Genomic DNA, 22,527 nt, shown 5'->3' on the forward strand with positions numbered 1-22,527 from the left:
TCGTTTCCAACTTATTAATATTAGAAACAGTTTGTTCAATTCATGCTAAATTTTTATTATTAACAACTAAACATATTAGCTACAGATTCAATGGTGCTAGGTTTTTGGAGGTTTTGGTGGAATGCGTTAAATACTTTCGAGCGTTGATGATGGTACGAGCTAGTAGATTCTACGGATTGGTTCTAACTAGGAACTGGTCGCCTTCTTCCCATCGCCCAGGCCCAATCCGCTGATCAGGCCGCCAAGGAAGCTATCTACGATGGGATTGCCACTGCCAACAGCGGCGCCGGGAGCAGGACCAGGAGCTGGTAATGCCGGAGAAACTGGAACAGCGTTGACAGTGCCACAATCGTACATGCGATTCAGCTTCTCGATATCGAAGTCAGAGAAACCATTCCTTTGGCCCATTTTGTCGGCGCCGTTGGCTTTCTGGGGATGCAGAAATGAATACAATTAATCTAGATCCCGGAGTCTTCAGTACCCAGTACTCACCATGGCCAGAATGGTGGGCTGTCCGTTGATGGAGAAGGCGTTCTTGGAATAGTGCATCACGCTGCCATAATCGTAGGGCACCCCAAAGGCTTCCGTGCGGGCGGCCTTTTCGAAGTTGTTCATCGCCGACGACTGGACATTGTTGTACTGGATGGCCACATAGCCATCGCGCTCCATGCGATTCTGTTCGTGGAGGAAGCCCAGGGCGTGCATCAGCTCGTGCATGGCGGTTCCCGGACGGCTGAGGCAGCCGGGAGACTGTAGGTTCACCTCCTGCTTGCCACCCACTCGACCCACGGAGGACCAGCAGCCGGAGTTGTCGCCGCGAATGGAGATGTAATCCCTCTCCGAGCTGCGCTTCACAAATCGAATGCACGTCCGACGATGGTACTCACCAATGGCATTTTCGATAGTGGCCATATCCCTGGCATTGAAGTTTCCACGGATTTCATAGGGCACCACACCGTTTGGCCAACGGGAGGACTGAGTGGGCAGGCCATTCTTCATGATCAGGTCCGTTTGCGGCACCAGCATGTCACCCTCCAGGTAGCTGCCCAGTTCCTCAGGATTCATCTCGTCTGCATCGGCACTGAAGTTGCCCACCCGAGTCGCCGTTAGCTTCTCATCCGGTTTGCCAAAGAGCGCCGTTCCCAATGGTGTCAGATCGATGATGTCCTTGCCGAGAGTGGGTGGTGCCTCCTCGACACCATTTCCCGGCAGCTCGATGACTTCCGTATCATCAGCATCATCGTAGGATACATAGGGAAGCGCTTGGCAGGCCGATAGAGCCAAAGCTAGGACTAGAAAGGCTTTGTGGCTCATTGTTACTCTTTAAAACCGCTTTTGTTTAGGTGAGATTGGATTGCCTCTTGACTGAATGGCTGGAATGGAACTGTGCTGAGTTCTGGCCTGGTCGGGATTTATATATTTTCCAGCATAATCTCGCCGCCAACGCTTTATCAAACTTCGCCGGTGGCGGTGGCTTTCATATGCATAAACATGTGTTCCACGAAGAAACCTTCAACGGAGCTGCAATCGTCATCGCTGGCTTCTTGGTTTGTCACACGCTTTATGGCCTGGTAAATATTTGGCCAACACTCTCGTTAAGCGGTTATACATATGGGACTGTGTCTGCTTCGCTATTGCCATAAAGTGTATCAGTAGTTTGTTTGCATATCCAAAGTTTAACGACTTTATACGTAATTTGTCGCCCCCAAAGCGATAACCGATAAGCACTATCGCGGCGACCTCTTCCCTTTATGGATTTATACCGCCTGCTGGGTGAAGATATTCCGGAATAATTTGCCAGCTATTTGGAGTGGAAAGACACGCGGAACACTTGTATAATTTGGGGATATACGCTAAAGAAATCTAAACACAATGGCATTGAAAAAGTTCGAGTTTTGGTTGCCGAGAAACTTAGGTGTACGTGCTCATTGGAGGAAGCAAACTTTTTTGGTTACAACTTTAGTTCCTTGCACAGGCTAAGCTAACTTTAATTATAATTAAATTGTATGCAATTTATAGAATGATTGAGAGAACGTGGCAAGGACCACTCTTGACTGGCCGTACAATTATGATTCGAATGAGACTTTTACGTTTTCTTAAATACTTAATGTTATTCACATGGCGGCGACTTCGATTGATAGTGGGAAAAACAGAGCTGAAAAATCCCAAGACTGCTCATTAGCCAGACGACATTATACAAGCATAAACATCTGTATTTGTTTTGGCCACGAATTAGGTTCAAGTGCATGGCATATGTTTGTCTAACTAACAATCGAAGCTAACACTAATGATTGACATAAGTTAAAATACATTTTTCTAGGTATCAAAGCTCATTTCCACTACCATGTTGGAATCGGAGTTGGCAAACTCCTCTTCCTCATCGAACTTTAGCTTCATCCCATTAAACTTGTCCGAGTTTAGCACACGGCGACTGTTGGCCGTGATGTTCTTGGCCACATCTCGCAAGGCCGCACTGCAAATCTCATCAATAGTAGCCGAGTCGTCCATTAGGTCTTCGATGCAACTCTTAAGGATGGTAGACGTCACAATGCAGTCTCTGTTCAGGGCCAAGCTCTTGTGGAAGGCTTCGATGGCGGGGTCTAGATTTCCTAGTAGAGCATGTATAAATCCAATGGACGTGTAAGTGGTAGGACTCTGCGGCTTTAACAGAAGTGCCTGAAAAGTCAATCGTTTAATTTCAAGGGTAAAATGCCTGCTGTAAATATACTCACATATTGAAAGTTGTATAGAGCTTCCTCGTACTTATGCACCTTGCGTAGCGAATGACCCAGGTTTATAAAAAGCGGTTCCCAGCGTGACGAGATCTCCTCGTTGTTTGTCTTGGCCCGCTGCTTCACAATGTCCACGGTGCACTGGAAGATTGTGGCGGCGCCGTCAAAAAACTCATACTCGTACTTTATCACACCCAGCTCATGAAGCACATATACATCCAGCGGCGCTATATTCATAGCTTGTAGGAAAAATTTCTCAGCTAGCTCGAGGTTTTTGGTTAGGCCGCACTCCACACCAATGTAAAGCAATGGCAGATGACAACCTCGCATCAGTTGTGTGGCCTTAAAATAGGCTGCCATTGCTTGTTCGTGCTCATTCTCATTGGCAAAGCTATGACCATAAGCTAGCCAAGCGGGGCCATAAAGTCGGTCCAAAGCAGTTGCCTTGGAGAGATAACGCCGGGCAGGATCACTTTTGCCAATCATGTCGTAGTAGCAGCCCACCGCGTACCAAGAAATCGCTTTGTCGGGATAACGATCCACCAACTTGTGTGCCACGTAAAATAGCCGGTTAAAGTCGCCGTTTTCCACCAGGCAGGCAATCTGAATGGTCAAAGCATTGTTATGGAAAGGATCCACCTTAAGGAGTCTGTATGATAAACCAAACCAAATATATTTTGGATCAATATATGCCTTTTATACCGTTCTCCACTTACTCATTAAGTATTTTCAGGCACTGTTTGTAGTCGCAGTCGTAGAAACACTTCTCCGCCTCAGCAGCCATCATGTCCGTACTACGTTGTACTCGATCAAGACATTCTGCGTAAGGAATTAAGGTGTCCGTATCGTGATCCCGCGATCGCCTTCTACTGGGGGAGTCGAACATGGACCGGTGTGAGGCATCAATAAGGGATGAAGCCTTGGAGAGACTAGTTTGTAGGGAGAATGTGGGCGCCTTCAGATCTTCCAGCACTCTAAAATGAAAGCCCATATTACAATGCGCCAAATACTAGATAAGAAGAACGGAAGAACTTACTTCTGAGCGGGCGACATGAAATGGCTGGGTGTTAGCGGCACCTTGACGGCGCTCACCTTGGGCATTTGTGTGTCTGACGACCCGGTCTGCTGCACTCGAGCTGTAAATTCCTTGATAAACTGGAGTATATCAGGATTAACAATGGGGGATATCTCTTCAGCATTGCGTGCGGAAATCAACTCGTAGTACTTCTTCAGGCGAGATTCGTAAAGTTTCAGTATAAACTTGGCATCAGTTTCACTGGATTGTTGTGCCAGCGGCAAATGGTGCATTAGCTCAAACTCTGCAATGAACGTAATGATTATACTGTATTCAGAACGGAGTTGTGTGCTCACCTTCCCAAGCCATCAGCATTTCGTGCTGAACCAGCGCCTCCAGAGCCTCAAAGCAGTATATGGATTTGTGAAGAGCCTGAACATAGAAGTCCATTGCCATGCCGCGATTGTCCAGGGCCTCGTAAGCCTTGCCCTTCATCAGGTAAATGGATGAAAGCAGTTCATTTCTATGATTCTCCTCGCCTCCAAATACACTGTTGCTTTCCAGATAGCAGCCACTGCCTGCATCCACGGGCTGGTTGATCAGCGATGTGGTCATCATTTCCACCTCCACATTCTGGATGACATTGGCCACCTCTGTAAACTCCTTGGCCGCATAGAGGCTCTCCAGGAGCAGATTAAAACACGGCAGTGAGTTCTTCTCCAGCTTGTGGTGCTGTATTGTGTGGGCAGCACGATGGTATTCCCCCAGTAGGTACATGCACTGCGCCTGATAGTAAATATCCCTGGGCTCATGGCCACCAAGCACGGCCACCTTTTCGGCCCAGAAAAGCGCTGTGGAGTAGCGACGCTAAAAATGCAATAGAATTTTCAGTGAGGCTCCGCTTGCCGGCTTTTGGTTCTTACCATGTCTATGAACTGTTTGACCAGCTGCCTGTACAAGGCCAGGTCGATGTGATCATTGGTGGTGTCTGTGCTTGTGTTTTCTGTGTCCCCAGGCATTTTTTTTAATGCAAAATTATATTTTTGTTAGGAATTTGATAAAAGTTCTCCGCCGCTGGTATTAACTTATTTGAGCACGTCTGGCAACGCTATGCAGCACAGCTGTGTAGTTGCCATTCACTGGAAACCGTTGTTTACGCCACTGAAAGAAATTAGGTTGATTTTAGAACTATACAAATAATCAATAATAATAATGAAAATAAAAATATTATTTTAGCCCAACTTTCAAATGTTTACTATAAGTAATTCAAATTAAATAAATAATAATAATAAATAATAATTAATAAATTACTTAAATAGCTCAGCCATTTTTGCCAACTTTATTAGTTGTTTTTTTTTTTTCAAGAAATCGCAAAACCCGAGCGGCATCAAACAAAAGAGAGCTTTTTAGTTCAAGAGAGTGGTTGCATGCGGTTGGCTCGACAGAGCCTGGCGAAAAAGGTTATTTAAGCAGCGTTGCAGGCCGTGGCCTGCCCATAATATCAAAAAATCCCGACAAAAATTCCAAAATAAATGATATCACGGGATGATATTTAGTTTGTTCTATTAATTTGTATTGCCGCGGCCGAGTCCGCTGAAATTTAAGGCTCAATTATTAATTCGAATTAAAGCGGTGCCATTCAACAGTCGCAAAGATTTTCAACAATCAAAATAGTTTAATAGTAAAAAGAAATGCATCCGTGAGTGAGGAGTTTTGGCGAAACAGCAGCGGAAGGAGAGACGGAAAACGGCGAAGGGCGTGCAAGGCAGAAGTAACGGTTCCTGGCGGCGTGTGTGCGAGTGTGTGTAAAAATGTGCTTGCCGGACGACAAAAGAAACGGGATGCGATTGCGGGTTCGGAATTAAAATTAAATTCACACAAATTTATGCGCTAGCCGCGTGTTCTTGCGAATCCTGGGTATGTATTAGTGTATCAGTGTTAGCCGGCACTACGAATTGTTGACCGAAAAGTTCTTGCGGTGCTGTGTAAATTCGTTGGTAACAAAAACTAAAGGAAAACAGGGCAGCGGCTCATTTTTCGTTCTCTCTCATTCTCACCGTGCGTATTTTACAACTTTACAACTACACACTACTAGTATGTGCCGTTGGTCCTGTTTTTCTTTTTTTTCTGTTGCCTGTGGCTCACGTCATCTCTCCAAAAACTACAACAATCAATCGCCGCCTTAGCCACTCAGAGAAAAAGAATCTCAAAATGCGGAGAGTTTGTGGCTTTGATTTGCGAGTACCTGGTGAGGTGTGCATAGTGTAGTAATAGTTTGTTTGGATCGTCCAGTGTCAATACAAAAAAATATAAATAACAATGAAATTCTTGGGAGTATAGCACATTTTGTTTCTGTGTGCACACTTATTCTTACTACCCATTATTCTACGCACAGAGCGCGAGAGTGAGATGGAGAGAGTAGAGAGAGGGCGAGACAGGGCTTGGCCCCATCTCCATTTTACAACTCCAACTTCGCTGCCACTGCCGCTGCTCATTTCATGCTGATTTATGGCTCTAATAATAGGTTCGCTCAACACACAGCTTCCGAAAGGATTACCACCCAAAAGGATAATGCATAGTTTGTGTTATTGGCGGCCATAAAAGGGGACTTTTAAAGTAAACGACCCTGGATTACAGTTAATTACAGTTAGCCGGGGCCAGTGGCTAGATAGTGAGAGAGAGAGAGAGAGAGAGAGGGAGGGATACGCCTTGATCGATTTACGGCATTTAACGCTCAAGTGCGTACGCGTGTGTTTTCTTTAAAGTCCAGTGATTTGGAAACTACAAAGAAAATAGTACTCTGTTATTAATTCATGCTTATGATATTTTCAGGTCTTTGGAAATTTGCATCGTTGACGAGGCGGAATGGAATCGATGACAATTTGCTGCTGATACGGCCACATCTGCCAGCTGTCTTGGTTCGCCATCGCCCCCTCTCGCTCGCTCACTCGCGTTATCCTGCGGAGCCCCAATAAACAACAACAAAAGGCAGACTCCTTGCCCGAGGCACGGCATCCAATTCAAACTCCAACCAGATCCAACTCGAACTTGAACTCGAACCGCAGCGAACTCCAACCGGAAAGCCTGCGCAGGAGTGAAAGAGAAAGAGAGAGCGTGAGAGAGAGAGAGACGGTGCGCGAACAGGCTCTCCGCCGGCAGTGGTAGTGGGAAAGGGAAGGGACGAGAGGCGGAAGTGGTGACATCTGTTTTGCCGCTTTGTCAGTTTGCGGATGCTGCTCCTGCCGAACACGAACGAACGCGAACGAGCACGAACGAACAAGGAGCGCAACGTGAACAAGTGTGGAAATTGGAATTTTTATTCAAAACAATGCCCCTGCTGCAACAGGTATGTAAATAATAATAAAACCCATTCGCACTCCAGAGCGGTAATTGAAACGCTCACGTAGGAATGAAGTCGGATAGAGAGAGAGTGAGAGAGGGAGAGAGAGAGTGGGCGTGCGAGTGAGAGAGCGCTACATCAGCTGGCTTTTTCAGCTCACCTTCCCAATTGGGATTCGTGAGTAGCTGGCCCGGGATGATCCTAATAAGATTAGTGCCCAACTTTACGCCTACACTTCTGAGAGTTTTTTCCACCCCACCACCCACTGAAACACCCCCCATCCATCCACGTCTGTTGCACATTATGAGTAGTTAAATTCGATTAAACTTGCGGCGTTTTGTGCGCCAGACACTGCTGCGCCTCCTTTTCGTCCTTTTTGCCGCCGGGTGGGCGTTTAATTGTACTCTTTGTTGCGCAAAATAGTTGCGTGATTTAATTTCGCTCGCCTTTATATGTTTTTTAATTCACTTAAATGAGATGATTCGATTAGGACACTCGGCGGTACAGGAAAAGCGCAGAGAGCAAATGGAAGCTTCGGAAAAGCGGAAAAAAAGCAGAACTCAAGTTGTTGGATTCCCTTTGTAACTGTTATTATTTTCAAGATTTGCATGTCTCTAAAGATTCGTAATTTACCAAATTATAATCTTAAAGTTCCCTGGCAGCTATTAGCCTCTTATGGCTCAAAATATTACTTGTCCCTTCTTGGGTTTTTCTTGAGCCTCTGGAAAATTAATTATCCTGCCTGACAATCCGCTTCATATCAATACACATCAAAATTATGTCAGATGCGGCAATTGCCCTTCACCCCCAAATGTGAATTACATATAATGATTACAATATCCCTTATGCTGATACGCACATGCTAACCATGGCCCCCTCCGACCCCAGACTTGATTTAAGCGATCCTAAAGCGACTGTCAATATGTGTGACAGGTTTTTTAAGACGCTCCCCCTTGGCGGAGCACTTGGTCCCATTGTTGGCTACGCCGCCCGTTTGTATCCTTGCCACGTCTTCCGCCTTTTGCAGAAAGTTGCTCATTGTCGACTGTGACAGGAGACCCGGACCCGTCTATTGCTCATCATTCAGGCATTTGACGACAGACGACGCACAGGGGTTGAGGAAAAGCCAGCCGCCTTGACTACGTCAATGGATTGGGGATGGCTTTCAAGGAGGCGGAGATGGAAATGGAGGTCCTGGTGGAGGGGTCCTGTGCTGCATCCATGGCCCGAGTTGGCTGACAATGGAGCTGCGCATTTGTTACAATGTTTACACAAATATTTAAGGATAATCCGACGATTTCAAAGGGGTTATTATGCAATTTTTCTTCTCATTTTATTGTGGCTGCCAGCAGCGGCAGCAAAATGGTTGGAAAAAAGATCAAAATAGACCCAACTGAATAACTAAATGCAAAATGTCAATTTCGTCGTGTAAGCAGAGTCTATCCTTCTTTGCATTGCCGTATTGCTGTATTGCTGTACATTCATATTTATTTGCTGGTAATGTCTAAAATGCGTCTACTTCATGCCAACGTGGCGTGTACTTAATGTCCTTCTCCCATTCGTATTATTTATATATTTTGCATCCATTGCGCCATTGCCTGCTGTTTAAAATGCCTATAAATAATGGTGGGGGCCACAGCGGATAATTTGTCGGTCATAAGAAGCGCTGTACATTTTATTTGCCATTTTAAGCCGTAGGATGTGTGATGTCCTGCTCTGCATACGTCCATATCCTGCTGTGACATCGTTTCGTGCAGCATCTTCTCTTATTGTCCTTGGGCCCAACGTCTTGGTTCACTGTCCAAGTGCAGTTCAGTTCAGTTCAGTGCAGGTCAGTCCATCAATGGCTCCGGGGAACTGCTAAAAGGATCTTTTGGCCTAAGACACCAGCAGCTTCTGTGTTGCAAGACGTCTGGCGCAAGAACTTGCCAACATTACTGTATTGTGCATAAATCATCTAAAATGACCAATGGAAAATTTAAGTACTGTGCTGTAATATTTGATGCTAAACTTTCAAAGAACCGCACTTTTAAATTGTGTTCTACGTTTATGGGGGAAATGGTTGAAGCAAACCAACCAACTTGTTCTACCTGTTGATTGCACACGCCCATAAATATTACACTTGATAGTATAATTAAGTGAATATACTCGGCCACTTTCCCTAAACGACTGCCTGCGAATGCCAGTTATTAGCCGGCTCAAATTTGATTGCCAGCGGGCAAATCATTGGCATTATTGAAACCCCAAATACGAGTGAATTCGAGTGGGCAAGAGGGCGGCAATCATTTCGAGCAAATCATTGTGCTGAGCGGTGGCGGCATTAACAGTTGGTTATGTACACTTAAGTATATGCCGCAGGCCAGCTCGTGATGTCCAGGCAGCCAGAGCCTGCCATTTCCACTTACAACTGCCACTCCCCCAGCTCCACCCAGCCGGTGCTGGTGCTTCTGGTTCCTCTGATCCTTGGCAGACTATTGGAATGTCTCGACATTTCGCGCAAATGCCAAAAGTACAAGGCGGCCAGGCCAAGGCGTCCTCCAACAATGCGGTGGCAGCAGCCCCAGGGCACATCATTAAAATGTCGATACCAAGCAAATCACACGCCCGCCGCCAGCGAGAAGGATAACAACCAAGAAAATATCAACCAGGGTGCGTTTGTTGCACTGCCGCGTTTTGCCGTGGTTTGGGTAGCTGTAGGTTGGTATTAGGGCGTAGCCCATTGCAATATGAGCCTCTGGCATTTAACAAAAAATGAGAAAAGAATAAAAAAATAAAATAAAAAAGAAAACAAAAAGGAAGAGTGCGGAAAATGGCAGCAAAAAATGGAAAACTGAAAACAGAATACGAGTGCAAAATTCAATTGAATTTACTTCGCCAGACGTTGCACACACTACTGGGCTCAACTAGCATTTAATGCATTGGCAGTAGTGCGGCATGCGTGGTTGTGATGCGGCACCGCCCACCACCCAGCACCACCCCCTCTGTGACCCCTGAACTCCGGCTGATGCACACCATTATTGTGGTTGAGCGGATGACGAAAGGTGGCCGCCTGGCCGAGAGGGTATCAGGCCTTTCGGCCAATGGAATGAGCCCGAGGATGCGGTATGAGGCGCCTGGAGGAGGCAGGGTGGGCGGTGGCGGTGGCGGTGGCATACACACAATGCTGTTGCGTTATCATTAAAAGCGAACAAAAATGCGGCAAAAGAAAATAGAAGCAAACAGCAATGAGCAACAGCAACATCCAGTCGGAGCTGCAACACCACCACCACCACCACCACCACAACAACAACAACAACAACAACAACAACAACAACAACAATAAAAGGCAAACCACAAAAGGGCAGCATCCAGTTGGAGTCGCCTCTTGTTTTCTATATCCTCGCAAAGGTTCCCAGCAACTCTGCGGAGCATTTTGAATCGCCGTGATGGAGCAGTTTTGTCCTTGCAACCTCTGTCGTCGGAAACTGTCACGAAATAAGGGGAATATAAACTGCAGGTCTCAATTGCAGTGACTAATTTATCTGATTTAGTCTACAGGCCTTGTATAAAGTAAAGCATTAAATCAGAGAAATTAAAATTCCATAGATACTTTGTATGATTTTCAGGCAAGAATTGAAAGTATGACTAGGAATCTGTGCTAGTTAGTACAGCAAACTGTTTTTTATTAAGACGTAGCATACTTATGAGGGCAGCTAAAATTTAAAATGTGTAATAATATATAATCCATTTCTGTTAGCTCCACTTTGGCATTTTATAATGCTAAGCATCAGCCATTCGAGATCATTTCACGGCTGAAATTGAAACTGTGTTGTGTTTCTGTTTTTAAATAGGCCCGGAAAAGTTGTGCCTTTTCGCCTTGTGGGCTGCCTAAAAAATGTGCAGCATGCAGCCCCCGTAGGTGGCAGCTTCTGCTGCTTGCACCACCTACATTTGGCAGGAGCTGGAGAAGCACCAGCACCACCACCAGAAACAGATCCACAGATCCAGCGGCTGTAGCAGTGCCAGATAATACAGTGCGGAAAAAGCGCGTGTTTTATTTCCACTTAGCACTCATACAAACGCGCATGTATTGAATGCCTGTTGACGGCTGCTTGGCCCATTCCGCCTCCTAGTAGCCATGGAGCCCACCGCCACCCACTGGCGCCCCAGAGAAACAATAACAACGGCAACGATGCTCCGAGAATCGGAAATGTTGCCGTTGAAACTGAAATGTCGCTACGCTTCTCTCGTTTGTTCGCCGAACGGAGGAGGAGGAGGGGCTGGCTACGCCCATGTAAAGGCTGCTGCTGTCAGTGACTTGCCTGAATTACGATATTGTTATTATTAAATGGATGGGCTGCATGCGAAAGGAAACTGCAACTGCGACTGACTCCGCTGAAAAGTGGATGAGTTGGAGGCCGAGGTGCTGGTGGCGATGGAGGAGGTCCCTGCAGCCAGCGAAGACGTCTGCATGCGCTTTGATAGTTGAGTTCTGATCCAGAAAGGCATTTAATGTCTTGTTTTCATATTGCACAAAACAGGGACAACACACAAAAACAAGCAGGCAGCAAGCAGCCATGGAAGGCATGCAGTTATGTAAATATGATGGCGACACATCGCGCAGTCAAAGCTGATGAAATGGCACTCGACGACATGCTCAAAACTCAATTTAATTTGCCCAGCCATTGGCATTTAATGAAATGCACAGCACAGCACAGCACAACTCAGCTCAGCTCAGTACAACACAAAACAACACGGGACAGCACAACGCAAACAAGGCAGCATCTGCAGGACCAAGTGGGATGAGTGGGAGTAGGAGTTGGAGGAGGAGGAGGATGTGGATTGGATGCTGGATATGTAGGCGCAGCAATTACGTGCCACTATATCGGCAACCAACGCCAGGCTCTGCCTGCTGTCCTGCAGGCATTTGCATCTTATCGAATCCTTGCCCCACCCACGACTCCAGCGGCCTGCGGACAAAGTTCGAAGTCAAAGAGGTCTCGACTCCGGTGAATGCTTTTTAATTTGCAAACATTAAACGCTTTCGTTAGACGCCGCCACTGCATTCTTGGCGAATCCACTTTGTTGAACATTTTCAACACGTATACGGGTATATTCGAATGAGACTTATAAACATGAGCACAGGTTAATGGTGCTCATTACCCGATTTTCCCATATTCCAAGGTCTTTTAATTGACAGTGGGCCGAAAATACTACATTCAAATTCCATTTTACTTTATAATAGAACCTAGCTACATGGCACTGGCTTTGAAATGACCTCGTAATTTGCCAATTGTTTTTTGGGGGGGAATAAAACTGTCGTAAATTGAGTTGCATTTACTTGATTTCCCCCTTGGCAGTCGGCAACCCACCATCAGCAGCTTATAGATCAGAGCTCCATAAATTGTGCATCCCGAATCCTTTCAGGGGATTTAAGCACTCGCCACGTAATATGCAAACACTCTATTACCGCTGGCAAATTCAAATGCATTCGGCCATAACTCTTATCCTTTATGGACTTGCCAACGTCGCTGTACCCGCTGCCGTCCGCCTGGCGAATCCGTTTTCGCCCACAAGTTGGCAACATGTAATCGGCCATAAAAAATTACAACTGTGCATTAACCTCTGGCTGCGGTCACTGGGTGCGGGAAACGAAGCGGGCGTTGGGCAAAGGGAAATCGAAACGAAACGAATCGAATGAAGTGGCCCTTGTGGGGTAGGATGCAGGAAGGGCAATGGCGTCGACAAGGACAACGTCGTTATTGAACGCTTATCACTACATGCCATCAAATTTTAATGCCGAAAACCCCTTTGGGCCGCAGCACCAGAAGAGCATTGAAAACGGATGGAAAACAGGAGCAGGACATCTAATAAGTGTTGTAAGCGATGCAAACATAATAATTTGTAGTATGACTTCTGAAAGCCGAAACTTGTAATTTTACAGAGGCTCTGGCCCCGGAAACGCTCTCCAATCCACATCCCCGCCGTCGACCAGCATGCCACAGCATGTGTGTGAGTGTATCCGCTGAAATGCAGGCCAGGCCCAGGACGAAATCCCAGCCAGACCAAAAAGCAGTCGAGGCAAATCGCTTGCCAAAAAAGGGAAATGCAAGAAGAGCCCAAGAAAATGGCCAACGGACGGGGGATGGCAGCGGAGAAGTGGGAACACAAAAGCCAAGTCGAATGGACATGGGATAAATAACTACTGAGTTATGGGTGGAACGGCTCCTTGGCCCCTTGGCTGACATTTTCGGATCGGCCGCAGAGAGATGCCGAATATCTCCATGTAGCCATCAGCTGGCGGAGAGTGTGGATGTGGATGTGGAGAGAAGGGAGCACGGACACAGCAACGCCATTGAATCAAATTTTGCAAATCCTCGACGGCAAAAGACAAGTAGCAGGCGGAGGAGGAGCTGAACATGAAACTGGAACTGCGATATAGTGGAGGTCCTGCAACTGGGGGCGATCTTTGGAGGAGTAGTGGAATACGGAATAGAGCAGTCAATAGGCCAGGGTGCAATCTACGCGTGAACGGGTGGTTAAGATTTTTTGTCGTATTCAATTTCGTTGTTTATGGGATTTACCCGGCACGAGAGAGTAGAGTAGTTGACCGGGTATATTCGCTGGATTGAGCTGTTTCCATTGTAAAGTGAAGCAATTTCACTTTTACACAAATCTTTCCAAGCAAATTTATAAGAGTTTAAATCCCAGTCGATGGCTTATACTTACATTTAATTGCAAGTCAACCGATTTGAGTTTATATTTCTTAATTATATTTTTAAGACCTGCTTTACTTGCTGCTCCTTGGAAAGAGCATCTCCGCTTTCTTTTAAGGGCGGTGGCCTTAGGATTCTCGTTAGTCTCTTTGACGCCTTTTCTATTTCCGCCAGCGAAAGCTTTTAGCGTCTTACTGGTATTTTGGACGACGCTTCTGGGGAGGATGTGGTTGCGGATGAGAGTGCGGGGGCGGGTGCGGATGCGGATACGGACGCGGCCTCGGCATTACAAAATAGCTTGAAGACTATTTGTAATTTGCATTCATTGACGCCAGTTTTTTCTTTTTTTTTTATCGCCTGCCACAAGTTGTAACTGTGGGCGTGCAACGGGCGTGACGTATGTAGGCTAGAAACAAAGTCTGAAATCCCCCCACCAAAACACACAGATGGGCCACAATGCCGCCTCTCCACCGGAGCCGAGTTGTCCGGCACATCCCACATCCCACATCCCCGCATCCTGCTCCATTCATGGTGGATAGGATGTGTGATTGCCGTGCGTGCGTGTGCTTGGATGTTCGTGCCATTTCCGACTTTGCACGTACCTTCATCAAGTTGTCATTCAATTTTTAAATCCATAGCAAGTTTTGTACTTAACATAGTTGTGACATCTTGACAAAGACCGAGGAAGCCGTCGACCGTCGCTCCGTTACCGGCATTCAAAACTTGCCAGCGGATGGAAGTTCTTTTCGTGCCCCTCCACTGGTGTCAGTCCTTTATGTTGCGGCAGATCTTTAACTTGTGCCCCTCACTGTTTACTGCTGGCATTTCGGTCAGGAAAAGCGCATCATTTCCACTTGCTGAACATGTAGCAAATCAGTTTTCGCAAGTTAATTTAAGTTCTTATGGAATTCTCTGTCTGCCATAGATTACTTGATAACATTGTGGCGCCGCCGATCGGTGCATGTATGTATCCTTGATTTGGTTATTTGAAGTAATGCAGATTCAGTAAGTAAGCTCCTAAAGTCGCCACATCCATTTTGCTAACCTACTGACTGCCATAGCGAATCAAGGACTCGTCCGCATCCTTTTTAGGTAACTAGAACAACTCATTCGCATCCACTCAACAGCTGACCATTGACCGTCGTCCTCCGACAGAGACTTGTTGCCTTGGCTTTGGCACATTTCGCTTTATCCTCATCTCATCTGAGTCCTTGTCATCCATGCCACCATAGACACACTTCCTTTTCCCGTTTCCGATTGCTGTCACTCGTCTCGTCTCGATTCGTTCGTTGGTTTTCGTTCCGTTTCGTGGGCTACATTAATCCGGCGTAATGAGTTGTACGCCATTTTGCGCTAAATTGTTTGGTGAGTGCCTGATAACAATATTTGCACTAATTTGGCATTTTTAAGTGTGCTCCACTGACACTTGATGCGCTTTTAATTGCGCCCAGGCGCTCGAGAGTGCTTCAGAGGAGAGCGAGGAGGATTCGGTGGGAGGTGCGACACAAGGGTCGGCTGCTGTGGGTGCAAACTGCAAACTGCTGCAAAGTGGGTGGTGGCACGACTGGGGGGCGGGCGTGGCATTGTCTCCTTGTGGCTGGCCTCGTGCGGTTGCCACATTGTTGTTGCCCTGCTCTCGCCATTGCCTGGCGTGTGGCAAGAAATGTGAAAGATAAACGATTCATTAGTTGCTGCCATTGGGTGGGCGGCACACTCCAGGAGCTCCTGCCATCCTGCCATCCTACCATCCGCATGACACACCCAAAAAAGGAGTAGACAGCGTGACAATAAAAGTTTCAGCAACTGTCGTCCGTTTTTATTGCGATTGCATTTCAAATCTCTTGCTTGATGTCATCGTTTCTACAAGCACCTCTATCTTTTCATTTCCAGTACGACACCCCTGATTGCTCCGGTTCTGGTGGCAACATGCGAGCTCTGAGCGGAGGCTCCACAACGGAGCTGCTGCAGAAGCACTCGATAAGCTCCTACCTGGATCACCAGCACCAGCACCAGCAGCAGCAGCAGCAACAGCAGCATCAGCTGCAACTGCAGCACCAGCAACAGCAGCAGCTGCAACTGCTGGACAGATGCAGCGACGATGGATTGATATCCTTCATAAACGGTCAGTTGAATATATGAAGTTTTCGGTTTTTTTATTATGAGATAGTCAGCCTTGTAGGGAATCATCAAGATGATTCAAATTCGTGTAATTGCTGAAAAACAGCAATATTATTCTTTTACTTTGCTGTCAAAACCGTTGGACGCAGGAATGTCAGAACACAATAGAAAATATTTCAATAGTTTTTTACTTTTAGAAGTCGGCACACATAATTCGTAGACACTGTCATTATTGTTATTAACATAATTTAATCATACACCTCTTTTTCAAGTCGGACTGCACCACTGCCAACTGCAGCCAAAAATTTTCATTTACATTTCCCGTTCAAATTGTCACAACTGTGCCCGCGAGAAGCGCAAATTAAATTTTACAGTACCAATCGAAATTTTAAATAAAATAGTCCCCAAATTCATACCGTCCGTCCAATAAGAAGCGCAGACGCAATAGCAGTACCTTACAAAGGCCGAAATCGAAGGCCAGGATACCACAAGGATACCGTCAGGATCACTACACCCATGCTGGGATTCGAGAAGCCATATGTGGTAGAGCCAGCGATGGCAGTAGCGCAGGACTCGTTTGAATTTGGCAGCAACGGCGCTGCCAGCACGCCCAGCACAAGCAGCGACGCCAGCTCCAAGGACCTTGGCAGCAGTCTGGCTACTGGCGACGGAAACCAGAACGTGGCCGAAGACAGCAGTGCCAACAGCATTGACCAGGGCAGCACGGACAACACAAACAGTAACTGCAGTACGCTTAATTTATTAGCAGTTTTGCCGAATATTTGCAAAGTGCTTGAGGGGCAATAGTTTTGATTTATTGAGGGCTGGGCAAACTGTGCGATAATTGTTGACATTGTACTTACCACCACCATCTTCCTTGCAGATCCAATCACACTGAACGATCTACTCGGCTTGTGCGGCGGCAGCACTGCCAACGGAATGGTCGGCATTGGCCAGACCCCAGCGACATCAGCGCCAATACTGGGTGCAGGAGGAGGTGGAGGCGCTGGCGGAAGAGCAAATGGAGTTGCAGGAGTGGGAGTGGGAGTTGGAGCTGCAGGTGCATTGCCTGGGACAGGAGTTGGATCGAGCCAGGCAGGAGGAGGAGGAGGAGGAGGTGGTGGAGGTGGAGGAGGCGCAGGAGTCCTGGCACAAACCAATGCCTCGAGCAATACCTCGGCGGCCAACCCATCCGCCAGCTTCGGTTGCAACGGCAGCAGCAGCGACGTCAATAATCTGCTGCTCGCCAGTGCTGCTGCCGCTGCCGCCGCGGCTGCCGGTGATGGCGTCCAACTGTCCGCCAGTGCGGCCGCCTACGCTCCGCTGACGCCCAGCTCCACTCAGTCGTCGGCCTCGCCGGGCACCAAGTCCAGCTTTGACTACTTCCAGGTAAGGACAGGTGTCGCCTTGCGGTGTCCGCCCGCCCGGTTGATGCTGCCCACGGGCTGTGACCTTCTGTAAACTTCTCTCTAACTGCACTCAATTTGCACCGAATTCTCCTAACTTTTGCTTGTACTCGTATCTATCCCCCGAAAAGCAACCTGTATTTCTCGCACGGTGGCCGTAACCGTCTTTTGATTTTCTATCTTTCCCCTCTGTCTCTGTCTCTGTGTGTTCATGGGTGGGTCGAAAAATTGGTGATATAAGAGCCAGGTATGGCAAGAATAGGTTGCAATTAAACAAGTGCCAAAAATAATGATAATTTAATGCCACTCACAGTAATGTGTTGTCAAATCTTAGTAATTGAACAATTAAAATGGCAAAGCAAAACACTACAGCAATGGTACTCTCTATTGTAAATATTTGTGATGATGATAATCGACCCACTCTGTGTTTGTCAAACGAACAACCTGGCAAGGACTTGAGCATGCGAAAAACCTTTACTATAAACAACAATAAGATCGTAAAATAAGAGTCCTTCATGGGTATAGCAACTTCGTTTCAGCGAAGTTATCTGCTGTCGTTACCGTTTCCTTTCCTCATTTTAATTTATTCGTTGGTTTCCATTCTTTCTTTCTTTTTGGGTGAATTGGCGAACTTAGTTTGAAAATGTTGCACAAAGTAACCCACTTAAGGCTTTCCAAAGAACAAACATCAGCTTCGATTGCTCTGCACCCTTATCGCCAAGTACGCCTACATCTATTTACAATCGCTCCTTTCACAGTTCACCTTTAGTCAGGTAATAACCGAAATATGATTATGTGGCACTCTCTCCACGATTTACACACTGTGATTAATCGTGCCCCCATCGACCCACTTGCAGCGACAGCAGCAACTCGTCCAGCGGCAATGGCCTCTCCATGGACTCCATCAACATGCTCTACCACCACCAGCAACAACAACAGCAGCAGCAGCCGCAGCAGCAGCAAGGTTACTCCAGCCTGGGCAACTCCATGGGCAGCGGACTGGGACTTAGTTTGGCAAACGCCTCCACACGCTCAAACTCGCCAGAGAGCCAGAACAGCAGCCAGTCGACCACTGAACCCAACCTGCTGGACATGATTGTAAGTGATTCAAATGCATCAAGGTGGATATGTTACTAGTGGGAATGATGTTTAGCCTATGAAGATTGTTATGCGCGTATATGGATATTAATTTACGTTTATTACCCAAATAATAAAGACACCATAGATTTTTCGTTCATTTTAAAAATAATATTCGAAGGTATAGGTCTTTATTACAACTTATATTTGTTAAGTTTTCTTTCTTCAAAATTGCAGTTTACAATAGTTATGGCTAAAGTTTTACATGTGGTAAGACCAATTTGGTGGCATTTATTCATATAGAACATCTTCTATAGGACGTACTTCCTATTGGCTAATGGTAATATAATACTTACTATCTTTTAGAATTTGCTGTCTGTAAATAGCAACAAGATGCAGTATCAACATCACCACCAGCAACAACAGCAGCTGCAACAACAACAGCAACAACAGAATCAGCAGCAAATGCAGCTACAGCAACAACATCAGTTGCAGCAACAGTTCGCCAACCTAAACAGGAACTACGAGCAGATGGCAGCCAATTTAGGTGGTCAGCAACATGGCTTCGAGCACAACGGCGTGGGCGTAGGAGCTTCCAATGGCGGCAACGAGAACTGCCTTACCGAGTATAATCTGGAAAACATCGCCAGTGTGGACATGGAGCTGACCAAGCTGCAGAATTTGCAACGCATCAACACGCTAAAGCTGCTGCAGGCCCAAACGCGACAAATGCCGCTGATCAACCAGCTCCTGCAGAGCTATGCCGGCAGCACCATAAGCAGCGTCGCTGGAAGCACTCTCAGCAGCCTGATGAGCTCGGGCGGATCGTCACAAGTGGCAGAGATGTCGGGATACGTTGGCGGCATAGGAACCATCAACGATGGCCACCTGGATCGCGTGGCAAAGTTCCATCGGAGTTCGGCTGCCCTGTGCGATGCCACATGCACATGGAGTGGACAGCTACCGCCGCGTTCGCACCGTATGCTCAACTATTCTCCCAAGGTTTTCCTCGGCGGGATTCCCTGGGACATTAGTGAGCAGTCGCTCATCCAGATCTTCAAACCGTTTGGATCTATTAAGTAAGACCATACACACTACTAACCCTTCGTGTCAGTAACCGAAAATTCGGATTTCCTCAGAGTGGAGTGGCCCGGCAAGGAGCAGCAGGCGGCTCAGCCCAAGGGCTATGTTTACATCATTTTTGAATCGGACAAGCAGGTTAAGGCATTGCTTTCGGCCTGCGTGGTTCAGTTGGATGACTCTCACAGTGGTAATAACTACTTCTTCAAAATCTCTTCGCGGCGTATTAAGTCCAAGGATGTAAGTGCAGGCCAGAGTACCAAGCGAGCCGCATTTAATACTTATCCCTTACTTATCAAGGTTGAGGTCATTCCGTGGATTATCGCTGACTCAAATTTTGTGCGGTCCAGCTCCCAGAAACTTGACCCGACGAAGACCGTGTTTGTGGGCGCCCTGCATGGAAAACTGACTGCTGAGGGCTTGGGAAATATCATGGACGATCTTTTCGACGGCGTGCTGTATGCTGGTATTGATACGGACAAGTACAAGTACCCGATCGGATCGGGACGCGTGACTTTTAGCAACTTTCGCTCCTACATGAAAGCTGTCTCGGCCGCCTTTATCGAGATTAGGACCACGAAGTTCACCAAAAAGGTACAGGTTGATCCCTATCTAGAGGATGCCTTGTGCTCCATATGCGGAGTGCAGCACGGTCCCTACTATTGTCGGGAATTATCGTGTTTCCGGTAAGTTTCAATTAAATTTCATTAATATTATAATACTTTACTTTCATATATTCCATTTGCAGATACTTCTGCCGCAGCTGCTGGCAATGGCAGCACAGCTGCGACATCGTCAAAAATCACAAGCCCTTGACGCGCAACTCCAAGTCGCAGAGCCTGGTTGGCATCGGGCCATCCGCATCGACGGTTTCCTTAGCCTCCGCTGGCCACAGAATGAACAGTGATCAGCATCAACACCAGCAGCAGAAGCACCATCAGATGCAACAACAATCGCAGCCCCACAATCTCAACCCAGGAAACTCGGGAGCCACCAATGCCGCTGCCACATCAACGTTAACTTTTCAGCAGCGGCAACTTCTGAAGGAGCGGCAGCAGCATCATCAGCATTAGGCGATCTAGACTGCTACGGCTTTTATCCACACCGTTTTAACGGATGTTTCTGCAATCTAATGTGCGAGACTTTGGACTTTTAGGCAACGTAGAAAAGTGGCGGAGAAAGTTTTCTTGCAGCCGATGGAGACCCGGGCTCATCATCGTCATTATCATTGTAAACACAGTTTTATTGATGTGTATATTAGATCGGTACGATATGAAGCTTACACTTTCGAGTTTCCTTTAAGGTAATTAGTGTTAGACGATTTCCCCAAACCGAACACCCTCGAATCGAAACAAAAGACCCCCCATTCATAATATTTTTTGATAATCATGCTTACATATCAGCATTTGGAGCTGGCATTCGAATGCTAAACGAATGATACATGAAATGAGCAATTTCATTTACCCACACCCCTCATACAAATACTACTCAAGTTACTTTTTGGCTAAGAAAGCAGTTATTAATTCCTAATTTGTATATGTCTAATTTTAAGGGAACGAAACCGCGCGGCAAATGGCTATTGAACTTGAAGGTATCTCGACCAATTTTCCGCGCTGCGAGGTTAGAATCACAATTTTTTGTTATGTTTTGCGCTATTACTGAGGAATTTTATGTAGTTTCTTTTTACATAGCCAAGCCCCCGACTCGAGTTAATATGATATTATATTATTTGGATTGTCCGTTAAGCGTTTATCAGGGAATTTCAATTTTTAAGAAAGCATTTTAAAAATTGTAAATTCGTTTAACTCACCAGTCCCCCATTTTTGTTACTCATTGAATTGTTATTTACACACCTGAGTTATTATATATATAATGTTTAGTTATTTTTTTGTTTTGGATTAGCTTTAAGCATTATCCTTGTGAACATTAACGCGATGCCTGATTGATTGTTGAACTTTGTTTTAAGCATTTATCATTCTTTGGCTTTTTTGGCTGTTCCAGTTTTAGAGCTCATCGGCAATAAGCATATAATTTATGTCTACATTATTTTTCATGTATTTTGAGAAAGGATCTCTCCAGCGCTTATCTATAGAAAACACACAAATGTATGTATACAAAAATATTACACATTGTACATTACAAGGCTTTATATAATTTAAAAGTTTATAAGTTTGTAAACCTACCTATACAGAGAATAGGAAAATCAATTACCTAAGTCTATACCTTAAACGCGAATTGATCACTAAACGATAAATAACGCAAACACGTATTCACCCAACCAAACAAATATACAAAATCGCTATTGAATTCGCCTTGGTTTCATTTGGCATTTCTTAATCCAAGCTTAACCCAACTAAACACTAACCTGCGCTTCCCATGCTAATTGTTAATCATAAGAATTAAACGAAGTTAAGATACTTAGTCGAATATCAAAAGTTAAATTCAAACGAATTTAAGCATAAAAACAATCAAATTACTTTACCAAGCAACTGAAATACTCCAAAAACCAAAAGCAACCAATGTAATCGAGTAGTTCAGACTTTACGAAACTAACGCTGCGGGTGTTAAGTGACATTTTAACGCATTACTACTCTCTAGGCATAAATTGTTTTTAGCATTATCTCAAACATCACACACTCACACAGGCATTACGATGAACCTACAGGGATTTTATGGTAGTCTTCGAAAGAATCAAATATGAAACCAAGTAGTAATTATAACAATAATTGAGGGAAGCGAGTGTTAGCAGAGGGCTAAACAGCAGCAGACTAGTTGAATTTGTTTAGTTATTGATGGATATAGATTTGCGAGAATAAGCAATTTTTAATTAACCAATACGTGAACTGTGGAGGAGGGATTGCGGGTCTAGGGTAAACATGGATGCCTCTTAGTGTAACGGTTTCTGTTGTAGCGCCTACCTAGCTTAGTTTTCTTTTGGCCAGGTCAGAGGATCCGCGGGAGACTCTGGCCAGCAGCTGGCCGGTGTATAAGTAGCAATAAACCTAAAAACCCACAAGTGCTGGACAAGTGCATTGTTACTAACCATTTACCATTTACCATTTAC

The 22,527-nt window shown here is 45.9% G+C and overlaps 3 protein-coding genes across 9 annotated transcripts; 1 reads left to right on the plus strand and 2 right to left on the minus strand.

Annotated features, from left to right (window-relative positions):
* Positions 1–35: 35 nt before the first annotated feature.
* Positions 36–2,073, minus strand: LOC6554521 (low choriolytic enzyme). Its single transcript, XM_001982122.3, has 2 exons — positions 493–2,073; positions 36–429 (listed from the first exon to the last, which is right to left on the minus strand). The coding sequence occupies exons 1-2, from the start codon at positions 1,312–1,314 to the stop codon at positions 187–189; spliced, it is 1,065 nt and encodes a 354-aa protein (XP_001982158.1). The 5' UTR covers positions 1,315–2,073; the 3' UTR covers positions 36–186.
* On the minus strand, positions 1,321–4,900 carry LOC6554522 (cell division cycle protein 16 homolog). The gene is made up of 6 exons (XM_001982123.3): positions 4,671–4,900; positions 4,104–4,614; positions 3,769–4,051; positions 3,449–3,706; positions 2,733–3,381; positions 1,321–2,676 (listed from the first exon to the last, which is right to left on the minus strand). The coding sequence occupies exons 1-6, from the start codon at positions 4,764–4,766 to the stop codon at positions 2,317–2,319; spliced, it is 2,157 nt and encodes a 718-aa protein (XP_001982159.1). The 5' UTR covers positions 4,767–4,900; the 3' UTR covers positions 1,321–2,316.
* A 242-nt stretch (positions 4,901–5,142) lies between these two features.
* On the plus strand, positions 5,143–21,770 carry LOC6554523 (cytoplasmic polyadenylation element-binding protein 1). 7 transcript variants are annotated; one of them, XM_015153838.2, is made up of 10 exons: positions 5,143–5,664; positions 6,580–7,093; positions 15,673–15,904; positions 16,784–17,289; positions 17,943–18,079; positions 18,164–18,404; positions 18,750–19,462; positions 19,523–19,703; positions 19,764–20,149; positions 20,212–21,770. In XM_015153838.2, the coding sequence occupies exons 2-10, from the start codon at positions 7,076–7,078 to the stop codon at positions 20,534–20,536; spliced, it is 2,739 nt and encodes a 912-aa protein (XP_015009324.1). In that variant the 5' UTR covers positions 5,143–5,664; positions 6,580–7,075; the 3' UTR covers positions 20,537–21,770. The 7 variants fall into 7 exon arrangements, with proteins under 7 accessions (XP_015009324.1, XP_026835458.1, XP_026835469.1 ...); XM_026979657.1 differs by lacking the exon at positions 5,143–5,664 and adding an exon at positions 5,942–6,000; XM_026979668.1 differs by lacking the exon at positions 5,143–5,664 and adding an exon at positions 5,958–5,995.
* The last annotated feature ends 757 nt before the right edge of the window (positions 21,771–22,527 follow it).

This window comes from Drosophila erecta, unplaced genomic scaffold (assembly GCF_003286155.1).
Source record: "Drosophila erecta strain 14021-0224.00,06,07 unplaced genomic scaffold, DereRS2 tig00000000-arrow-pilon, whole genome shotgun sequence".
In the NCBI taxonomy this organism is placed as follows: Eukaryota; Metazoa; Arthropoda; class Insecta; order Diptera; family Drosophilidae; genus Drosophila; species Drosophila erecta.

Coding starts and splice junctions, on each gene's coding strand:
- LOC6554521 (XM_001982122.3), bottom strand. CDS start 1,314: ATGAGCCACAAAGCCTTTCTAGTCCTAGCTTTGGCTCTATCGGCCTGC. Junction 430..492: donor AGCCCACCATTCTGGCCATG/GTGAGTACTGGG, acceptor CTGCATCCCCAG/AAAGCCAACGGCGCCGACAA.
- LOC6554522 (XM_001982123.3), bottom strand. CDS start 4,766: ATGCCTGGGGACACAGAAAACACAAGCACAGACACCACCAATGATCAC. Junction 4,615..4,670: donor TCAAACAGTTCATAGACATG/GTAAGAACCAAA, acceptor TTGCATTTTTAG/CGTCGCTACTCCACAGCGCT. Junction 3,707..3,768: donor TTCATGTCGCCCGCTCAGAA/GTAAGTTCTTCC, acceptor CTTTCATTTTAG/AGTGCTGGAAGATCTGAAGG.
- LOC6554523 (XM_015153838.2), top strand. Junction 18,405..18,749: donor CCAACCTGCTGGACATGATT/GTAAGTGATTCA, acceptor ACTATCTTTTAG/AATTTGCTGTCTGTAAATAG. Junction 19,463..19,522: donor AAACCGTTTGGATCTATTAA/GTAAGACCATAC, acceptor GGATTTCCTCAG/AGTGGAGTGGCCCGGCAAGG.